The 22,785-nt window shown below is 37.0% G+C and overlaps 1 protein-coding gene and 1 long non-coding RNA gene across 2 annotated transcripts; both read left to right on the forward strand.

Moving 5' to 3' along the window:
• The first annotated feature begins 4,402 nt into the window (after nucleotides 1-4,402).
• Nucleotides 4,403-4,969, forward strand: LOC138876521 (uncharacterized). Its single transcript, XM_070155588.1, has one exon. It carries the CDS (start codon nucleotides 4,403-4,405, stop codon nucleotides 4,967-4,969), a length of 567 nt encoding a protein of 188 aa, XP_070011689.1.
• Nucleotides 4,970-8,973: 4,004 nt separating this feature from the next.
• On the forward strand, nucleotides 8,974-17,151 carry LOC138888322 (uncharacterized). Its single transcript, XR_011405973.1, has 2 exons — nucleotides 8,974-9,744; nucleotides 16,092-17,151. It is a non-coding gene; the product is annotated as an uncharacterized lncRNA (long non-coding RNA).
• Nucleotides 17,152-22,785: the final 5,634 nt, after the last annotated feature.

Here is a 22,785-nt window from a genome sequence, read left to right on the forward strand (position 1 = left end):
GACAAATTCTTCTCTTTTAGGGCATATGTCTACACTTCGAGATGAGATTCTCGGGTTCAAGCAAGAACCCAATAAGCCATTGCACGAGATTTGGGAAAGATATTGTACCATGGTTAAAGAGTGACCGAATAATGATATGACCGAGGCCATGATCCAACAAACCTTCTACAGAGGGATTAATACAACAAATCAATGTATGGTAAATCAACTTGCTGGTGGGAACTTCAAGAACACTCTTTATGCTGAAGCTTGTGAAATTTTTGATGAGATAGCGGATACCTTATCGGCATGGAAAAGTAGAGCCAATGTTCCTCAAGGTGACCCTAATGTAATTTACCTTCACAAGGAACTACATGATCATGGGCAAGCTATCGCCGAGTTGACAACTACAATGAATCAATTGGCCAAAGCTCAGCTTAAACAAGTTCAAAGGCCGAAACAAGTAAATGCGATGGAAGGTGTGAATATGCTTATAAACAAGAGACGACAACAAGGTCAACAAATTCAAAGCCGTCCGGAGCAATTCATGCAAGATGATAATGGTTATGATCAAGGTGATTCATTCAATGAGCAAGAAGAAGAAGTGCAATATGTTAATAATTATCAAGGCCAAAGAAACAATGCTCAAAGACAAAATCAACAACAATTGAGGTCACAAGGAAATCAAGGAAATTGGAACAACCAAGGCCACCAAGGCAATTGGAGTGGTAGTAACAATAATCAAGGCAATTGGAATAATCAAGCTAACCAAGGTAATTGTGAAGGCAATAATCAAGGCAATTGGGGTGGCAACAATCGAAGCAATTGGGGAGGCAATAACCAAGGAGGGTGGAACAACAACAACAACAACGGAGGGTCGGGTTTTCAAAGACCCCCGATGTTCCAATAACCGAGAAATCCACCCCTATCCTCCTCAAGGTCTGAGCTCTTCTAACAATGAAATGGATAGAATTGAGAACATGTTTAAACAAATGATGGAGAAGATTGTCAATTCAGATGCTCAACTAGCCTCTGACAACACCTCTATTCGAAGTTTGGAGTTTAATTAGGCCAAATATCGCAAGCTTTGAACACTCGTCCTAAGGGGGCACTACCTAGTGATACGGTGGTGAACCCAAAGGGTGGGAATAATACGGGACATGATATGGCTGTGACTACAAGAAGTGGAAAAGTGGAGATGCAACCATCTCAAATCAAAGAAGAATTGTGGATGAAGATGTTGTGGGTCAAGAAGATGAAATTCCAAGCAATGTGGTTCAAGCTAATGAAGAAGTGAGAATTGATATTGATGAAAATGTGGAGGAGATGCAAGAAGAAGTGAACCCGTCTAGGGAACACGTGATTGACATGCCGGAACCGGTAGTGCCGAAGGCTACGGCACCAATGCCAAGGCCTCCTCCTCCATAACCTTAAAGGCTTGCAAAGCAAAATAGTGAGAACCAATTCAAAAAGTTTATTGACATGATGAAGAGTTTGTATATCAATGTACCATTGGTTGAGGCTTTAGAGCAAATGTCGGGTTATGCAAAGTTCATAAAGGACTTGGTGACCAAGAAAAGATCAATTAACAGTGAGATGATCAAGATGACATATCAAGTGAGTGCTATTGTGCACTCAATGGCTCCGAAATTGAAAGATCCTTATGCTTTCACAATCTGTTGCACTATTGGGAGTGCTGACTTTTCCAAAGCTTTATGTGTTCTTGGGGCAAGTATCAATTTGATGCCCTATTCGATGCTCAAAACTTTGGGAATTGGGCAACCAAGATCCACATCTACGAGGTTGCAAATGGAGGATCGTACAATGAAGAGACTTTTGGGCATTATTGATGATGTGTCGGTTTGAGTTGACAAGTTCATCCTCCCGTCGGACTTTGTGATTCTTGATTGTGAAGTGGACTATAAGGTGCCTATCATTTTGGGTAGAACTTTCCTTGCTACGGGGAAGGCTCTTGTCGATATGGAAGCCGATGAGCTCACTTTCTGGGTGGGTGACGAAAATGTGGTCTTTTATGTGTGAAAATCTATGAGGCAACCGACTAGTAATGAAGTGTGTTCGTTCATGGATTTGGTCACCGACGTGATTGTTGATGATGCTAGTGCCACAATGAAGGTAGAGGATAATTTGGAAGCCGTTTTGCTCAACCTTGATGATGTTGAGGAGAAAGAAGGCTATGTGGAGTGTATGAATGCATTGCAAGGAATGAGTTCGTACACTTATGAACCCCGCAAGCTATCTTTGGATCTTGAAAATCGGAAGACTCCTCCAACAAAGCCCTCAATCGAGGAGCCTCCCACTTTAGAGTTAAAGCCATTTCCTCTACATCTCAGGTATGAATTCCTTGGCCCTTCTTATACTTTATCGGCTATACTTTCTTCTTGTTTAACTAACATGCAGGTAGAGTCCACATTGGAGGTACTACAAAGGAGGAAAAGAGCAATCGGATGGACATTGGCAGATATCCGGGGCATTAGCCCCGCCTTTTGCATGCACAAGATTATTTTGGAGGAGGGTGTTAAATCATCCGTTGAACATCAAAGGAGGCTAAATGAAGCGATGCAAGAGGTGGTAAAGAAGAAGATAATGAAGTGGTTGGATACCGGGGTTGTTTACCCCATTTCCGATAACTCGTGGACCTCTCCGATGAAATGTGAACAAATGACAAGAATGAATTGATCCCCACAAGAACTGTCACCGGGTGGAGAGTATGCATGGACTATAGGAAACTCAACAAAGTCACTCGGAAAGATCATTTCCCGCTTCCATTTCTTGATCAAATACTTGATAGGTTGGCCGAATATGCTTTTTATTGCTTCCTTTATGGATACTCCGTCTACAATCAAATCCTTATTGCTTCCGAGGACCAAGAGAAATCCACTTTAACTTGTCCATATGGTACTTTCACCTTTTCGCAGATGCCATTTGGTTTGTGTAATGCACATGTGACTTTTCAACGGTGTATGATGGCTATTTTTATAGACATGGTAGAGGATATTCTTGAGGCCTTCACGGATGATTTCTCCATGGTTGGGAATTCCTTTGAAGATTGCTTGAACAATTTGGATAGAGTCTTAGCTATATGTGAGGAGACAAATTTGGTGTTGAATTGGGAGAAATGTCACTTCATGGTCGATGAATGCCTAGTCCTCGGCTACAAAATTTCAAAGCATGGTATTGAGGTCGACAAGGCCAAAATTGAGGTGATCTCCAAACTCCCCCTACATCCGTGAAGGGAATGAAGAGCTTCTTCGGTCATGCGGGGTCCTATCGCCGATTCATCAAGGACATTTCCAAGGTGGTAAACCTTTTGTGTAAACTTTTGGAGAAGGATGCCAAGTTCCATTTCAATGAAGATTGCATGAAGGCATTCGAATTGCTCAAGTTCAAGTTGACTACTACTCCTATTATCACCGCACCGGATTGGAGCTTATCTTTTAAGCTCATGTGTGACGCTAGTGATGTGGCGGTTGGAGTAGTTTTGGGGCAATGTATCAACAAAATCTTCCATTCGGTCTACTATGCTAGCAAGACCATGAATGATCCCCAAGTCAATTATATAGTGACCGAAAAAGAGCTACCTGCTATTGTTTTTGCTATAGAGAAGCTCCGCCTGTATTTGATAGGTAAAAAAGGTGATTGTTCACACCGACCATGCGTCGCTTCGATACTTGATGAGTAAGAAAGATTATAAGGCAAGATTGATGCGGTGGGTGCTTTTATTGCAAGAGTTTGATCTAGAGATTCAAGACCGCAAGGGTAGTAAAAACCAAGTGGCGGACCACTAGTCTCGTTTGGAGGAGGAGGGGAGGCCACATGACGGCCTTTAGATCAATGATTCCTTTCCCGACGAGCAATTGCTAGCCATTTCAATGATCGGGATGTTGTGGTTTGCCAATTTAACCAATTATCTTGTGAGCGGCATTGTACCGAATGAATTCTCTTCAAACCAAAGGAAGAAGCTCAAACAGGAATGCCTTGACTATTATTGGAATGAGCCATATATTTTCCGGATATGTACTGATGGTGTGATCCGAAGATGTGTGCCAGAGGAAGAACAAATGGGAATTCTTGAGGCTTGCCACTCTTCACCGTATGGTGGTCACCATGGTGGAGCGAGAACGGCTACAAAAGTGTTGAGTTGTGGATTCTATTGGCCTACTCTCTACAAGGACGCTAGTGATCTAGTCAAGCATTGTGATGAATGTCAAAACACCAGTAGGATTTCTAAGAAGAATGAGATGCCCCTCACCACCATCTTGGAAATTGATATCTTTGATGTTTGGTGTATTGATTTCATGGGACCGTTCGTGAGCTCTTGTGGGACACTTACATTTTGGTAGTTGTGGACTATGTGTCAAAATGGGTTGAAGCCGCGACTTTACCCAACAACAAAGCTTGAAGTATGGGGGCATTTTTGAAGAAGGACATCTTCACAAGATTCGGTACTCCTAGGGCCATTATTAGTGACGGGGGTTCGCATTTTTGCAACAAGGCTTTTGATACCTTACTCACCAAGTATGGTGTCACTCAGAAAGTCTCGACCCCCTACCATCTTCAAGCAAGCAAACAAGTTGAAGTCTCCAACCAGGAGATCAAGAGTATTTTGTCAAAGACTGTGAATGCCAACCGGACGGATTGGTCAAGAAAACTTGATGGTGCTCTTTGGGCTTATAGGACGGCCTACAAAATACCGATTGGGATGTCTCCATATCCATTGGTATTTGGGAAGGCGTGTCATCTTCCGGTGGAACTTGAGCATAAGGCCATGTGGGATTTGAAGAAGTTGAACCTTGAGTGGAATGTCGCCGCAAACCTAAGGGTGTCACAATTGAATGAGATAGATGAATTTAGGTATAATGCCTACACAAGCTCATTCCTTTACAAGGATAAGATGAAGTACCTCCATGAAAAGTACATCCACAACAAGGAGTTTAAAGAAGGTGATCTTGTGCTATTGTTCAATTCCTAGTTACGAATATTTCCGGGCAAGTTAAAGAAAGTTATCTTGGCAAGGTTGATGATGGACACATTATGGCGGTTTTCAATTTCAAATGATTGGTAATCTGCATCGTGCCACGATGTTAAATCAGTCGCTTCTTGGGAGGCAACCCATGTGTCTTTTTCTTTTTCTTGTTTTCTTCTTTAGATTAGATAGGCTTTGTTTTGTGCTAACTAGTTTTGAAGTGTATGCAGGAATGGATGTGCATTTCAGGGACTGTGCAAGAAAAATTGATTAAGTATCACAAAAATTCGGACCGCACCAGAATTATGCGGACCGCTCAATCACTCTGCGGCCGCACAATTTTGTGTGCGGTCGCACAACTGGAAGACCAAAAATGCATTCTCTCTGAAGATTGGCCTGTCAAATTTCATTGACACTTTGCGGCTGTACACAAAATAGTATGGTCCGCAAAAATTCTATGGCCGCACTCACTTTTGTGCGGACCACAGAGCTCATCAAATGTTCAGGTAAAGAGTGCGGACCGCACTCAAAATTGTGCGGCTGCACTCAGCTTCATTTTTGACTGACTGGGTCAACCTATAAATAAGGCTTTTCACCACTATTCACACTTAACGCTCTCTGACTTCTTTAAGCAAACATAATGCATATCCCATTAGTTCTAAATCTTTCCTCATTTTATCAAGTTAGATTCTCACCTGCATCATTCATTACTGGTATGTTAAATTTTTGTTGGTTTTTCTTAATCTTTTTTATTTTCTTTGATTAGTTTAGTTATTTTTAGGCCTAAAAATATCAAATGTGCTTCAGAATCATATGGGTAGCTTCGTATATGTTTATTAGGGGCTGGGTAGACCACTAATCTTGTCAATTTGTGCAAACTATATCTAATTTGTGAAAAATTGCATGAACCCTAGCGTAATACCGCGTAAAATTCAAACTGTGCAGCCACACACATTTTTGTACGGTCTACAGTTCTCTAAGTTTGGGCATCTGTGTGCTTGAATTGTGCGGACCGCACTCAAAAATATGCGGTCCATAGGGAAATGATGCGGTCGTAGTGAAAATTATGCGGTTCGCACTGTTAAATGATCAGAGACCCAGTAGTCTGAACCTGGGCTTATGCGGCTGCACTCAAAATTGTGCGGTCCGCATAACAAGCTGTGCGACCGCACTTTAAAAATTTGCGGGCTGCACTTGGCACTCTGCGACCGCACTCAATTTTGTAAGGTCTGCACTGCCTCTTCTAAGTCTGCTTTACTGCAACTATCAAGCATGCATCTGTATACACTATGAGATTTAATTCTAAATGATTACCAGTTATGTGTTGCAGACAATGGTTAGATCATAGGGCAGAGGTGATACATCAAAAGGGATGGGTGAGCCCTCCCGAGGCCGAGGCCGAGGCAAGAGTAACCTACCACTTGCCTTTTAGAGAGCCATAAGCAAGAAAGCAACCGCCAACATAGTTCCTGAACCCCCCGAGTCCAGTGAGTATCTCCTACCAAGGGAAGCTTCTAAGGGTAACTCTGTGCAAGCAATGCCTGATACCCAATCTCAACAAGTCCCGGGTAGATTCCACTTGGTAGATGAATCCTCTTCCGCTGCTAGTTCTTCTAAAGGTTTGGAAGAGGGTAGCCAAGATTCTGAGCCCTCTTCCTCACATGCCCCAGCTGCACCAATCAATGTAGATGATGATGAAGATGTCGTGAATGATGGGAGAGGAGGTAACACTCGAGTGGGCGGCCTTGAGAGGTCAAGGAGAATAGAGATATGGGAAGACAAATTCGTCAGTTTAATTGCCTTCAATAGATTCAGAGAGTGGTGACCCCAGAGATTGCTCACACTTGAGCAACAATTCTTGATGAAGGATTTGGACATTCACAATCCAAATCTCCTTAGACAGTTCCGGGAGCGAAAAGGATGGAAATGGTTCCCCAAAGTGTCATCGACGCAAATGAGCACTTGGTTAAAGAATTTTATGCCAATGTGGCTCACATAAAGAAGGGTACAAAGATAACAAAGGTGCGAAATCTAAAAATCTGATTCGACTCCTATGCTTTGAACTCATATGTGGGATTTGAATAAGTGGAGGCAATCCAATACTTGGAAAAGCTTGCTATAGGTGCTGCAGCTCGCACGTGGCTAGCCGAGATTTTGGCTGCTCAAGGACCACCACCCCCGTGGCTCACAGCAGGGGTTCCCATAGTCCAGGCCACCGTAAATTTTGAAGATAAAGGGTGGCAAACCTTCGTGTGTAGCCGTATTGATCCGTGCTTAAATGAGAACAACCTCTCACTTCCCCAAGCAGTCCTCGTGGTTTCGATTATGGCTGGGTATCCGATCAATGTGGGTTCCATCATGTCCACCAACATTACATTGGCTGTACAGAAAGATGAAAGATCATACCCATACCCTAACTTCCTCACAGAATATTTAATGATCAAAAGGTGGAGCCGAGGTAGTATGATACAAAAGTAAAGGCCAAGAAGCCTTTCTCATGGTACCACCTACATGGCATTAACAACCCGAAGTTCAAGGGTAAGGAAACTACCTCCGCTTTCCTGTCTAAGGAGACAATGATAGTAGTTACTAATTCAGCTGCTGAGCCTTCCACAGCAGTCGGTCCATCCACTGGGACAACAACCATGCCACCACCTTCTTCTTCTAGACCATCAGCTCAATTATCAGTGGTCGTTTCATCCACTTATCCACACACTATGCTGCACGTCTCCCAAATATTGATGAGTCTCAATAACTGGATGCAGGCAGCTACTTCAAGCCTGTCTGACATATCCAGTGTTGTTGCAGCACATTCCCCTGCCCAGCAACATCACATGTACCTCCGTTAGTGGAGGAAACATTGAAGAAGAATCTGGACAACCAAAAGACCATTATGGAGACTCTCGTGGTGCATGGGAAGGTCATTGAGGAGTTGGGAAAGCAAATGAATAAGATGCGAAAGTCTCCAGCGTCGAAGAAGTCAGTGGAGAGATTGAGAAAAGAGATTGCCAAGATAGCATCTGCAAGAGATCTACCACTTGACTTGCTTATGGAGCCAGCAGTCCCAGCAACACAGGCAGCACCAGCAGTACCCAAGGCATCAGATGCAGTAGCCGGCCAGTCTGAGGAGCCGGATGCTACTGCCCACACTGCTAAGGAGATGATCCAGATGCTCAGTAACCCTGTTATCCCTCAGCCAGGTGATGATGAGATACAGTTAGAGGAGACCGAGGGTGCTGCGGATGCCATGCAGACTGAGACCACATGGGGAGTCTCTTAACTCTTTATCCTTCCCTATAAGCACGTAATTTTTGACCTGCACAAATTTTAAATTTAGTTTTAGTATTTTATTACTTTTAAAATATTTACTTGACTTATTACACAATTTTAGTCTATTTTATTTTTAAATTTCAAAACATAAATTTGAAAATAAAGTAAAAACAGTTCCACCTTTATAATGTTTCTCATATTTTACATATATGTTCATATTTTAATATAATTTAATATCATTAGTCTTTTTGTAGCGATGTTATTCTAATTTCGCTATCTTTTCTAATTTTACTTTAATATAATCTTTGAAATATATATATATATATATATATATATATATATATATATATATATATATATATATATATATATATATGTATGTATATATATGCAGTTCCACTTTTAATATATATATATTTGGTTTAGTTAAAGCCAATTAGTATTTTATTATTCTTAAAAAAAAGAAGGAAAAAAATAGAATGAATTTTTTTTAAGGCTAGTTTTGTCTTGGTTCAATTGAAGAAGACCAAATTTAGCCCAAATTTGAGCCCAGATTGGGGGAGCCCATTCCTTTTCCCCTTACCCAACCTGTGACCCGTCTAAAACGGATCGACCTGCCCCTATCTCCCCATTCAATCCTTGCCCTTTACCCCCACATCATCCAATGGTTATTATCCACCACACCTAAGTATATAAACCTAATATAACAAAACCCTATCTCTATCCTAACCAAACGACGCCCCCTCCCCTCTTCCACCTTCTGTCGCCGCACCCCACTCAAAACTCGCCGGGTTTCGGCGAGTTAACTCACTGGTTCCCCCATGGTCCCCCCTTCTACCCCTTCTTCTTCTTCCTCCATGTGTTCCTAATCATGAAAGACACCTTTTCTTTTTATTTTTCATTTCATATTTATCTCTTTTAGGAGAAAATAGGAAAAATGGGGTGCGTAGGATTGAGTTGCACTCCATCTACTCCCTCCATTTATCTTATCTCACCAATAGAAGAGATTTTCCGATTATGTCTTTAGGATTTTTGGAATTTCTTTTACGGATTTTCGAATTTCTTAGAGAACAAGAAGAAGCTTGTGAGCTCAAGTATAAATAGGTGGTTCTTTGAACCAAAAAAAGGAGGAATCAAGAGAAAATTAGAAAAACTGGGGTTTCAGTTTTTAATTTTCCACATTTTTTCTTTGTTGATTTTTGGTTAGTTTATTTTCATATATAAAAAGAAAAAGTCAGTTTCATCTAGCTTGAATTAGACTTCAAAATCAGAAAAACACACACAAAAAAAAAATTAATCCCTTTTCTTCTCTGGAATTTCAATTTTTGTCTGAAACGTGGAGTTCGTTTGAGTTGGTTTTGGAGTTGAAGCAGCCGTCCGAGGTTTGTTCGTGGTCTTAATCGCGATCATTTTGTTCGTTCTGTCGATATTTCTCGTCGGAGTTTTAGGATCAAAGAAGTGTGTATTTACTGATTTTTCTTCTGTTAATTAGACGAACTTCAACGTAACAGGTTCATTTCCTTTCCTGTCTCATTTAATTTTTGTTAGATTTAATTTTCCTTTCATTACTTGGATTCTGCTTTACTTTCATGTTTAAGTGCTTAGGGTTTTGAATCTGTTTGTTTGGAAATATTGGACTGCAATTTGATTTAATTTTGTGATTATTGAATTAGCATTCGATTGCATCGAGTCTTACACGAATATGCGGTGTGTTCAATTAATCTTCTTGCTTGAATTTCAACTGATTCGTCGCTTGAGATTGTCCTAATTTACTTGTTGATAAAGATCTGTTTGTGCCTCTGTAGTATGGTTTGAATTGGTTATGGCTGTCATCTTTAAGGATTCCAAAGATAAGCTAAAAAATTCCACCTACTTGAGTTCGAACTTCGAATTAGTGTTCATTGTCAGGTTTTCTTGATTATGTGTTAAAATCGGCAGTTTGTTGATCATATTCTGTTAGAGATACTAGAATAGAACCTAAAAACTAGAAGTTACTTTGCTATCTGAAAGGATTTGAATATCTCTGTTTCAATCTATGGCATCGACCATCGAAAATATCAAGAATTAGCTTATTGATTCAGTTTCTTGCTTCAAGAGTCTAGCATGCGACAATCACTTGTCTTAGTTTGCGTATATGAAGTTCAAAGCAGGACTGTCTTATCTGGTTACAATTGTGTGACAATTCAAAGTTGGATTAGTGAGCTTCTTATTGTTGGAAATGAAATTATAATATCCATGTTTTATAGTTGCAGTTGGTAAGTTACATTTTACTGTTTTTACCTAAAATAAGGTTTTCTTTACGTGACTGAAGGCGTGAATCAATCTCAGTATTTTATAATTTTTGGGTTGCACCATTGGTAAAGTTAAATTTTAGTTTTGACGGACTTATAGCTCTTATCATGTTTTGAATCCATCTTTCTTTGTTTGTTACTGTTCGTATGCCTTTTATGGGAATTGGGACGTGGGAATTGGGAAAAGATCAAGACCACTAGTACTTAATTAAATTACATGCTTTAGGATTGGGCTTGGTAAAATGCATGAAATAAGAACAACAACAACAACAACCCCCAGTATAATCCCACTTAGTGGGGTCTGGGGAGGGTAGTGTGTATGCATGAAATAAGAAATGAGAAATTTTCATAAATCACAATCTTTTAGTAATAGTTAGCCATCTATAGATACCATTTGTTATATTACGGATTATAGATACCTTTTATGTGTTTAGAAGATGTATTTGATATATTTAAGCTATTGTATTCATGAATACAGTAGCAAAAATAGGCGTGAATCAGGGAAGTCCAGCTAATTAGTTGTTGTATTCGAGTATATTCGACTGTATTCATGGAGTGAAACATGAGTTTACAGCTGGACAGATTATTGTATTCGACTGTATTCACGCCGTGAAATAGGGGATTACACTGTTTGTAAAACGGAAAGTGAATCAATTAACATAATAGACTCCTGATATAACTCAACAAACTCAATTATAACACACATATTTTGTATTTTCAGTTATAAAAAAGATTCTTAACCGAAAAATACCCCAAAAACATAGCAATCTTCAGAGAAATTATATAGTACATCTGAATACATAAAATATATTAATTAAAAAAAACTTATGAATACATTCATGGCATATAGCCAGACAGTGAATACAATGAAATACATAGAATACAGCGGGATACATTGAAATACAATTAGAAAAAAGACAGTGAATACAATAAAATACATGGAATACAACGAGATACATTGAATTACAATGAAAAAAAAATACAATGAATACAATGAAATACATGAAAATACATTGAAATATATTAACAGAAAATCATCCTACAACATCTATATCTCCAGGCTCACCATCTCTGGAGACACCTTTGTCTCCACTAACAAACCGAAGTTGGCAGAGACAAATATACTTGAGCAACTCCAAAACTCAAACATGGAGATTTAACCCTTCTAACAGATTTGAGATTCCAAGAACAAAGACACTTGTGATCTAGGAAGGCCATAAAATAAAGTTCAAAGAGCATTTTGCCAAAATGCTTATCGCATTATGTTCCCAAAAAATAATTAAGTGTGCAGTAAGTCTACCGGCGGCTGTCGTTGTTGGTGAGAAACCAACCGGATTAAATGTTCCATAGATTTTAAACCGGCTGAAGTAGAGAGTGAACCTGCTCTAAAGTGGGCTTTGCACAAATCCGGTGGAAGGAGGAGGAGATCGGAAACTTTAATGGGATGGGGGAAGAGAATGAGATGTATCAAAGTAGAGAGAGAGAAAATAGTGTAACTGATTAGCGTATTTAATGGCTTAGGGCTAGGAGGTAACCAAAATTAAATATTTTGCTATAAACCTTAAAAGGTATCTATAGAATATAATTTTTTTAAATGATATTTATTTAAAATAAATAAGGTGTTAACCTTTGCTATAGGAGGTAAAAATTCCTTCATAAGGGAAATTTTCATAAATCACAATCTTTTAGTAATAGTTAGCCATCTATAGATACCATTTGTTATATTACAGATTATAGATACCTTTTATGTGTTTAGAAGATGTATTTGATATATTTAAGTTATTGTATTCATGAATACAGTAGCAAAAATAGGTGTGAATCAGGGAAGTCCAGCTAATCAGTTGTTGTATTCGAGTGTATTCGACTGTATTCATGGAGTGAAACATGTGATTACAGCTGGACAAATTATTGTATTCGACTGTATTCACGCCGTGAAATAGGGGATTACACTGTTTGTAAAACGGAAAGTGAATCAATTAACATAATAGACTCCTAATATAACTCAACAAACTCAATTATAACACAAAAATTTTGTATTTTCAGTTATAAAAAAGATTCTCAACCGAAAAATACCCCAAAAGACATAGCAATCTTCAGAGAAATTATATAATACATCTGAATACATAAATTATATTAATTAAAAAAAACCTTATGAATACATTCATGACATATAGTCAGACAGTGAATACAATGAAATACATAGAATACAACGGGATACATTGAAATACAATTAGCAAAAATACAGTGAATACAATGAAATACATGGAATACAACGAGATACATTGAATAACAATGAAAACAAATATAATGAATACAATGAAATACATGAAAATACATTGAAATATATTAACAGAAAATCATCCTACAACATCCATATCTCCAGGCTCACCATCTCTGAAGACACATTTGTCTCCACTAACAAACTGAAGTTGGCAGAGACAAATATACTTGAGCAACTCCAAAACTCAAACATGGAGATTTAACCCTTCTAACAGATTTGGGATTCCAAGAACAAAGACACTTGTGATCTAGGAAGGCCATAAAATAAAGTTCAAAGAGCATTTTGCCAAAATGCTTATCGCATTATGTTCCCAAAAAATAATTAAGTGTGCAGTAAGTCTACCGGCGGTTGTTGTTTTTGGTGAGAAACCAACCGGATTAAATGTTTCATAGATTTTAAACCGGCTGAAATAGAGAGTGAACCTGCTCTGAAGTGGGCTTTGCACAAATCCGGTGGAAGGAGGAGGAGATCGGAAACTTTAATGGGATGGGGGAAGAGAATGAGATGTATCAAAGTAGAGAGTGAAAGAAAATAGTGTAACTGATTAGCGTATTTAGTGGCTTACGGCTAGGAGGTAACCAAAATTAAATATTTTGCTATGAACCTTAAAAGGTATCTATAGAATATAATTTTTTTAAATGGTATTTATTTAAAATAATTAAGGTGTTAACCTTTGCTATAGGAGGTAAAAATTCCTTCATAAGGGAAATTTTCATAAATCACAATTTTTTAGTAATAGTTAGTCATCTATAGATACCATTTGTTATATTACGGATTATAGATACCTTTTATGTGTTTAGAAGATGTATTTGATATATTTAAGCTATTGTATTCATGAATACAGTAGCAAAAATAGGCGTGAATCAGGGAAGTCCAGTTAATCAGTTGTTGTATTCGAGTGTATTCGACTGTATTCATGGAGTGAAACGTGGGATTACAGCTGGACAGATTATTGTATTCGACTGTACTCACGCCGTGAAATAAGGGATTACACTGTTTTGTAAAAAAGAAAGCGAATCAATTAACATAATAGACTCCTAATATAACTCAACAAACTCAATTATAACACACAAATTTTATATTTTCAGTTATAAAAAAGATTCTCAACCAAAAAATACTCCAAAAACATAGCAATCTTCAGAGAAATTATATAATACATCTGAATACATAAATTATATTAATTAAAAAATACTTATGAATACATTCATGACATATAGCCAGACAGTGAATACAATGAAATGCATAGAATACACCGGGGTACATTGAAATACAATTAGAAAAAAGACAGTGAATACAATAAAATACATGGAATACAACGAGATACATTGAATTACAATGAAAAAAAATGCAATGAATACAATGAAATTCATGAAAATACATTGAGATATATTAACAGAAAATCATCCTACAACATCCATATCTCCAGGCTTACCATCTCTGGAGACACCTTTGTCTCCACTAACAAACCGAAGATGGCAGAGACAAATATACTTGAGCAACTCCAAAACTCAAACATGGAGATTTACCCCTTCTAACAGATTTGGGATTCCAAGAACAAAGACACTTGTGATCTAGGAAGGCCATAAAATAAAGTTCAAAGAGCATTTTGCCAAAATGCTTATCGCATTATGTTCCCAAAAAATAATTAAGTGTGCAGTAAGTCTACCGGCGGCTGTTGTTGTTGGTGAGAAACCAACCGGATTAAATGTTCCATAGATTTTAAACCGGCTGAAGTAGAGAGTGAACCTGCTTTGAAGTGGGCTTTGCACAAATCCGGTGGAAGGAGGAGGAGATCGGAAACTTTAATGGGATGAGGGAAGAGAATGAGATGTATCAAAGTAGAGAGAGAAAGAAAATAGTGTAACTGATTAGCGTATTTAGTGGCTTAGGGCTAGGAGGTAACCAAAATTAAATATTTTGCTATAAACCTTAAAAGGTATCTATAGAATATAATTTTTTTAAATGGTATTTATTTAAAATAAATAAGGTGTTAACCATTGCTATAGGAGGTAAAAATCCATTCAAAATATAAAACCATTTATCAAGGGTGGCCCTATGATATTTGGGGCCTAAAGTCATACTTCAACGAGGGGCCTTAAATTTTCGGTATTAGAAAAAATAATTTAGTAAAATTTTATTTAAAGTTTATTTTTCTAACATTTTTTTGAGATACAAAAGTGTTAATATTTTACTTATTATCGATCTTTTTACTAGGATCATATATGTTCTAGGATATTATTCCATTCTCTTCGAATTTCCTGATTTTCTGAAAGATTTATGATTGATTTCTCACCAACTTCTTCTTCTTCTTGGATTTTATTATCGTCTAGCTCAATTTTGTTAGTGATTTGTTCACTACCATAAATTCTTCCATATTTTCTGATTCAAAATTTTTATAGGTCGCTAAAAATTTATCAATAACTTCTTTTTGGGATAGTATTAAAGTTTTAATTCTTCCCTTTTTTTGGTGTTTTAAATATGCGAAATCATATTTTCTTGTTGATATATTAAAATTCTAATAAATAAACAAAAGACAATATATACTTAAGAACAAAAGATGTAACGTGGGGAAAGCTTGAAAAAAAAAGAGTGTTGGCAATTGTTTTCTGCTCTCTTATTTGACAGAATGATTTACGAGACAATGAACTTGTGAGGGTAGAGAGGTCAAAAGGAATATAAAAGATTGAAGTAAAATATAGTTTGAAAAGAGAGTAATAAAGTGATAAAAGTAATGTAGGGCATGTGATAATGATGATGGTGTATAAATGAGGTAAGAATACACACGTAAAGTTTAGGGCCTTTAGACCTTAGGGTGAATCCCAAAAGTAACTATTCCTGTTCCCAATATCTCTAGCGGTCCCAAATTATTATTTTTTCATGAAAAATGTGTTTTTCTTTGATATACTAAATATTTTTAAAAGAAAAATGACCACATACAACTAGTTAAAATTAGAAATTTTGGGCCCATAGATGTGGGGCCTCAAGCAATTGCTTGACTTGCTTTACCATTGGGCCGCCCTGCCATTTACGACCTCAAGCAGGCAACTCGTGCATGGTTTTCTAAACTAAAATCATATTTGCTTGCCTCAGGTTTACTATGGCACTCTTAGATAATTCCGTATTTATTTATATATGCTTCGGTGTCTCATTATATTTACTCATTTATGTTGATGACTTGATTATTACCGGTACTTCTTCTCTTGCCATTAATTAATTTGTTGAGCGTCTTGGCAATAGGTTTTCTTTGAAGGACCTTGGTGATCTGGACTATTTTCTTTGCATATAGGTATGCCGAACCACTGAAGGACTATCCTCGTCCCAAAATCAGTACATCTTGGATGTCCTTGAACATGTTCAGTTGCTTGAAGCCAAGGCAGTTTCAATCCCACTTTCAGTCACTCATACTTAGGCCTTGTTGATAGCTCCTCTTTGATTGATCCACATAGTATCGAGCACTTCTTGGCTGCCTCCAATATCTTCAATTCACTCGTCCTGATATCATTTTTTCTGTAAACAAGCTTACTTAGTTTTCTAGCGAACCAATTGAACACCATTGATCTTCTCTCAAACAGGTCTTGCGTTATCTTAAAGGCACAGTAGATCATGGGATCTTTCTTTCTCGCAATTTTGCATTCACTTTGCATGCCTATTCAGATGCAGATGGGGGGGGGGGGGGGGGGTTAAAGATGACCAGAGCTCAACAAGTGGTTTTTTTTGTTTTCATGGGCAAAAATCCAGTATGTTGGTGCTCTCGCAAACAAAGGTATTGCACGATCTTCGACTGAAGCCGAGTATTGTGATGTGGTTTCTGCTACTGCTGAACTTTGCTGGATTATTAATCTTTTTCGAGAGTTATCCATTGCTATAGATGATGTTCCGACACTTTTTGGTGACAATCTTGGTGCTACTTACCTCTATGGGAATCCAGTCTTCCGTTCCAGAATGAAGCACATTGAAATTGACTACCATTTTGTCCACTCGAAGATTCAAAGCAAAGTTCTTTATGTCGTCCACATAAATTCAGGTGACCAGCTTGTTGACTAGTTTACCAGAGGTCTGTCACGTGATCCTTTTGAGAAAAACTGCTTCAAGATTGGTGTTTCCAAACGACCCACCATCTTGAGGGGGCATAGTAAGAAAATATCTTCCGGTGGAGATTCAGTCAGCACATGATTACTATTGTTTCTCCTGATATTTTGCTCTATTAATAAAATTACTTATATATTGATCTTTGTAATTAATATCCCTGATTATTTGCTTCCTTTATTCCTTTATTGTGTTCATGTAATCTCTGTATAAAAAGGCTTCATAATCAATAATACATCAAGGGTCTTTGCCTTTATCCATATCTGTTATAAGTGCCATAGCAGAGCTATGTTTTTCACTCGAGGTTGAAGATGATCAGGGTTGCTCTGATGGTAAGCAACCTCCACTTCCAACTAAGAGGTTGTGAGTTCGAGTCTCCCCAAGAGCAAGGTGAGAAGTTCTTGGAGAGAAGGATGTCGGGGGTCTATTTGGAAACAGCCTCTCTACCCCAGGGTAGGGGTAAGGTCTGCGTACACACTACCCTCCCCAGACCCCACTAAGTGGAATTATACTGGGTTATTAGTATTGTTGTTGTTGAAGATGATCAGGGATAGGACATGTATAATATGGGAATTAGTGGGGAATTAAATTCATGTGAGTGGCACAATTTTTGGTTTAAGCAGTTAGTTTCTTAACAAAGACTAACCGATGGACGATTTTTGCCATCTTTAGAAATAATTTAGGGGTATTTTTTGTTTGTGTGTGGTAATACAGGGATGTTGTTTAAAATTGACGTATTGTTAAGGAATGTTTTTGGCCAAAAACTCAAGAGAAGTACAGTACATTGGAAATATGTAACATAAGTTCTCTCGCCTTCCCTCCCTATTTAAACGTTGTTCATAAATAAAATCAATTATAATAGAGAATTAATATTTGTAAAGTATTTAGAAGTAAATGTTGCTCATAATAAATAAGTATTAATTATTGTAAAATATTAGAATCTTCCTGTCTTGCGCTTTCCGGTCCTATTTAAATGTTCGTCATAAGTAATAATTCATGCATGTTGTACCAATATATTATATTCCGTTCTAAGAATTAGGAATTGTCGACGATTAGGAATTGTATTACAAAATTTGAATCTTTAAAATTACGTGACTGAAAAATTAGGGAAAGTGAGGAAATGTAATAACTCTTATGGTGTAAGAGAGGTAACATGTCACTTCTCCTGAAAACATATGTGTGCATGCGCAGAAGTCGTGGATTTTAATATTTCTCAAATAAAATGTGCTCGGAGGGTTGAAATAAAACTTCTAAGAAAATTTAAATTTTTAACAACACAATGGAAATAAAAGGCAATGACAAATTGATCGCTCCATGGCACTTATGATTTAGTTTGAAAAAACCCCATCTTTGTTAGTTTGTCGCGATCAAAGAAATAGAAAGTGAATGCTCAGTAAATCAAACTTCAGTAAGCAAACATTTTTGAAGAAAAAAAAATAGCAAACAAACACCTAGGAAAGAGAAGAGCACGTCAAGCACTTTGATGACGAAATTTTAAAGAGCACATAACTAGACATCAAAATATGTAATAAACAAAAAAAAACGAAAAATGTTAATTGAAACGTAAAAGAGACGAATGTTAAAATATCCTAAACGAATTGTTGGTAGAAGCATATGAGATGATGGGGATGCCATTTTAGACGCTTCATTATATATATATATATATGCATTGAGTGTCCTAAGTGTTATGTAATCATATGCTTGAGAATGCAATTACCGCTATAAATAAGAAAAGACTCATCACTAAATTCATCCAGGTATTTTGTAGTCACCAAAACCCATGGTCTTCTCCTTTAATTGAGCGTATGTATCTTCAAATTACGGGCCTAGGTTGTGGACATATTCCTTGCCATAACTCCATCGGGCTTGTTTCTTAGCTCTTCATGGCTATGGCTGCAGCATGAGGAGCTAGCTATTCTCCACCATTTTCATATTTGTATTTGCCGAATCAGTTTTAATACTAGTTCTTGTTGGACTGCGTTAGCCTAGTTGTGACTCATAACATAATATGATATATATTCGTTTTGAATCTAGCCCGTACGACTTTTTCGAAATGTCGCATGCCTGTCTTAACTTTTGCAAAGTGTCGCATGCCATTTAAGACATGTAATATGTATTTCTCATCAACTTCTACTAAAAGATTTGTTAACACGCAGCGAATAAAAGATCCTCATATTTCCCAATTCCACGTGACTTGATTTTCCAACTTATAGGTTAGAATGGGAATTATGTAGATTCATGTATTGACATCCATTTTGCTTGAGGAGGAAAGAAAATTAATTTATTTTTGACAAGTTCATGTTAGGCAAAATAAAGAGGGATTAAATTTGGTAAAACCCAAGCTAAAAAATCTCTCTTCTTGCCAGTTTTTATTGGAGACTCTTTACGGATACTAACATGCTTTGGTCCAAAGTCTTCATTAGTAAGTACAGAACTAAAGAATACTAGTAGCTATCCTCAAAGGATGGACAATTTACCAAGAAGGAATAAAATAGAATGTAGATGATGGCAAGAATTAGGGGTGTCAATGGTTCGGTTCGATCGGTTATTTTATAAAATTTGTACCATATTAATTTTTCGATTATTCTATTATATATATGCAAAATTAGACTTTTTAAAATCGTCTCAATCATATCGGTTTCGGTACGGTCCGATCAATTTTCGGTAATTTTTTTTAATGACATGTAAAAATCACTAGTAGAAGCAGAATGCAATATATATAAACTTTTATAGGACTTAGCAAAACTCTTTAGATATTTTTACAGTTTAAAAGGTGATGAATTAAGAAAATATGAAAGATGACTAGAGTATAGATCCATCAACTATTTTACAGTAGCGTAAAAGAAACTAAGCAAATACAACAACAACAACAACAACAAATACAACATACCCAATATAATCCCACGGGTGGGGTCTGGGGAAGGTAATGTGTACGCAGACCTTACCTTTACCTGGAGAGGTAGAGTAGAGGCTGTTTCCGATAGACCCTCTGTTCAAGAAAAGGGGAAAGGAAGAAGAGGGGAGAAGAAGAGGAGGAAAGAGGGGGAGAAAGAAGGAAGAGGGAGGCAAAAGACGATAAGGAAAGTAAAGAGGAGAAAAAGTAGCATAAAATAGTAACCATCAGGGAGCAATAATATCCAGTAAAAGGGGAGAAAACTAAGCAAATACAAATAAAACATAAATCACATGAGTGGAAAGATATTAATCAAGTTGAATTCAAGAATAAAGTTTATAGAAAATTAAACATTCGAAAAGATAAATCTAAATCATACGATAGGAAATACATTCAATACATTGTACTCAAAATTTATTTTCTTTATTATTTTTAAGTTGGAGAGAGCAAGAGAGAGAAAAAGTATTTACATTACTTATACTGCTATGGATGGAAGTCATCATCATCATCTAACAAACTGGAAAAAAATTGATTTTAAAAACTTGTCTTGAATAATATAGTCGCTTGTCCAAACCTTATACTAGTAAATATATTTTATTAAAGATTATCAATAACAGAATCGACACTTCATCATATGACTATTGCTTATTGATTTTTTTTTTTTTTTGTCAAATTGTAAAATCTATTTTTTTTAAAAGAAAATTATCATACAATAGAGCTTATTTTAATTAGCTGACTTTTAATGTACCTGTAAAAGCTCTTTCTCTCTATCGGTGAGAAGTTTGGTTACATCAGAATATATGCACAAGGAAAATCTTGGAGATCAAGTCTCCTAAGTCTACAAGGAAAATCTTGGAGATCAAGGGTGTGTTTGGAACGAAGGAAAATGAATATCTTTTTTTATGTTATAAGATGGATTTTTTTTTCATTTCAACCAATGGGTATTTTTTTCATGATATAAAAAAGTATTTTTTTTATTTTAAGAAAAAAAACTTTCTTTTCATGATGTTAAAAAGATTTTTTTTATTTCAACAAAATGAGTATTTTCTTTTCATGATGTAGAAAAAGTATTTTCTTTTATTTCAATAAAATGAGTTTTTTATTTTAATGTTGTAGAAAGAGTTCTTTCTTTTTCAACCAAAAAAAGAGTATTTTCTTTTCAGTTATTGAGCATAAATTTTAACATTATTTTTGCATAAAAAAGTAAAGTAGTATATTAGTTCCTTTGGATTTGTGTGAATTTTTAGAGACTTGGGGGAGGAGGGCTGAGAAGAGAAGCATAAAAAATATATTTAAGTTATTGTATTCATGAATACAGTAGCAAAAATAGGCGTGAATCAGGGAAGTCCAGCTAATCAATTGTTGTATTCGAGTGTATTCGACTGGATTCATGGAGTGAAACATGGGATTACAGCTGGACAGATTATTTTATTCGACTATATTCACGGCGTGAAATAGGGTTTTAGCTTTACCCCTTGATTCCATGAACACAATTCACGATCCAACTATAGCTTTACCCCTTGATTCCACCACAAATTCGCTCGTATCTAGTCATAAGTTACTTAATTACATCAATAAACGCTAAATGAATCAATCCCAATGCATGAATATGAGTTTTCTAAATTTTACCGAAAAAGTCAAAAATCGCCCCCGGGCCTACATGGTCAAAACCCTAGGTTCGAACCAAAACCCGATTACTCATTCCCCCACGAACCCAAATATATAATTTGTTTTGAAATCGGACCTCAAATCGAGGTCCAAATTCTCAATTTTTGAAAAACCTAGGTTCGACCCAAAATACCCAATTTCCCCCATGAAAATCATTGATTTTGAGTGGAAATCATGTTAAAAGGTATTAATGATTGAAGAAAACTAGTTAAAAACGACTTACAATTGATTTGGAGAAGAAGAAGTCTTTGAAAAATCGTCCTAGGGTGTTTATGTTTTGAGAGGATATGAAAAATGGGTTTAAGTTGCAGGTCGCAGATATGAGAAATGCGAACAGGGGTTCGCAATTGCGATCACGGACCTCTGCTAGGTTGGGAAATGTGAAGGGTGAATCGCAATTGTGAAGTCGCATTTGCGACTGGGGGTCTCGCATTTGCGACGGTATGGGATTAAGGAGGGTGTCGCATTTGCGACATATACTTCGCATTTGCGAAAAAGGCTGCTCAGGCCACCTCTGGCATTTGCGATGCATGGCTCGCATTTGCGAGACAGGCTTCGTATTTTGCGAAGCCTGCAGGTTTGAAACACACCAACATAAAACCTGCAATTTTCTAAGTTCAAAATGCACCCCGTGGCCTATCCAAAACTCACCCGAGCCCTCGGGACTCCAAACCAAATATACACACAACCTCAAAAATATCCTACGGACTTATTCGTGTACTCAAATCACCAAAATAACATCATGAATATCGAATTAAACCTCAAAACCAAGGAATTTCCTCAAACTTCTTAAAACATAAATTTTTGCAATTTGGGTCCGATTCACGTCAAATGACATCCGTTTTTCATCAAATTCCACAGAATCATCTCAAATCATATATAAGACCTGTACCGGGCGCCGGAACCAAAATACAGGCCTGATACCATCATGTTCTAATCAAATTTCATTTCAAATTTCTTTAAACAATTTCAGGAAACAATTTTCTTTTAAAAAATCCATTTCTCGGGCTTGGGACCTCGGAATTCGATTCTGGGCATATGCCCAAGTCCTGTATTTTCCTACGGACTCTTCGGGACCGTCAAATCATGGGTCCAGGTCCGTTTACCTAAAACGTTGACTGAAGTTAAATTAATTCATTTTATAGTCAAAACTTATCATTTTTCATAGATTTTTATATTTAGGCTTTCCGGCTATGCGCCCGGACTGCGCACGCAAATCTAGGTGACACTAAATTAGGTTTTCAAGGCTTCGGGACACATAATTCAATTTAAAAGTAAGTGATGACCTTTTGGGTCATCATATGGGACTGAGAAAAGAAGCATAGAAAATATT

This window comes from Nicotiana sylvestris, chromosome 1, assembly GCF_000393655.2.
Source record: "Nicotiana sylvestris chromosome 1, ASM39365v2, whole genome shotgun sequence".
NCBI lineage: Eukaryota > Viridiplantae > Streptophyta > Magnoliopsida > Solanales > Solanaceae > Nicotiana > Nicotiana sylvestris.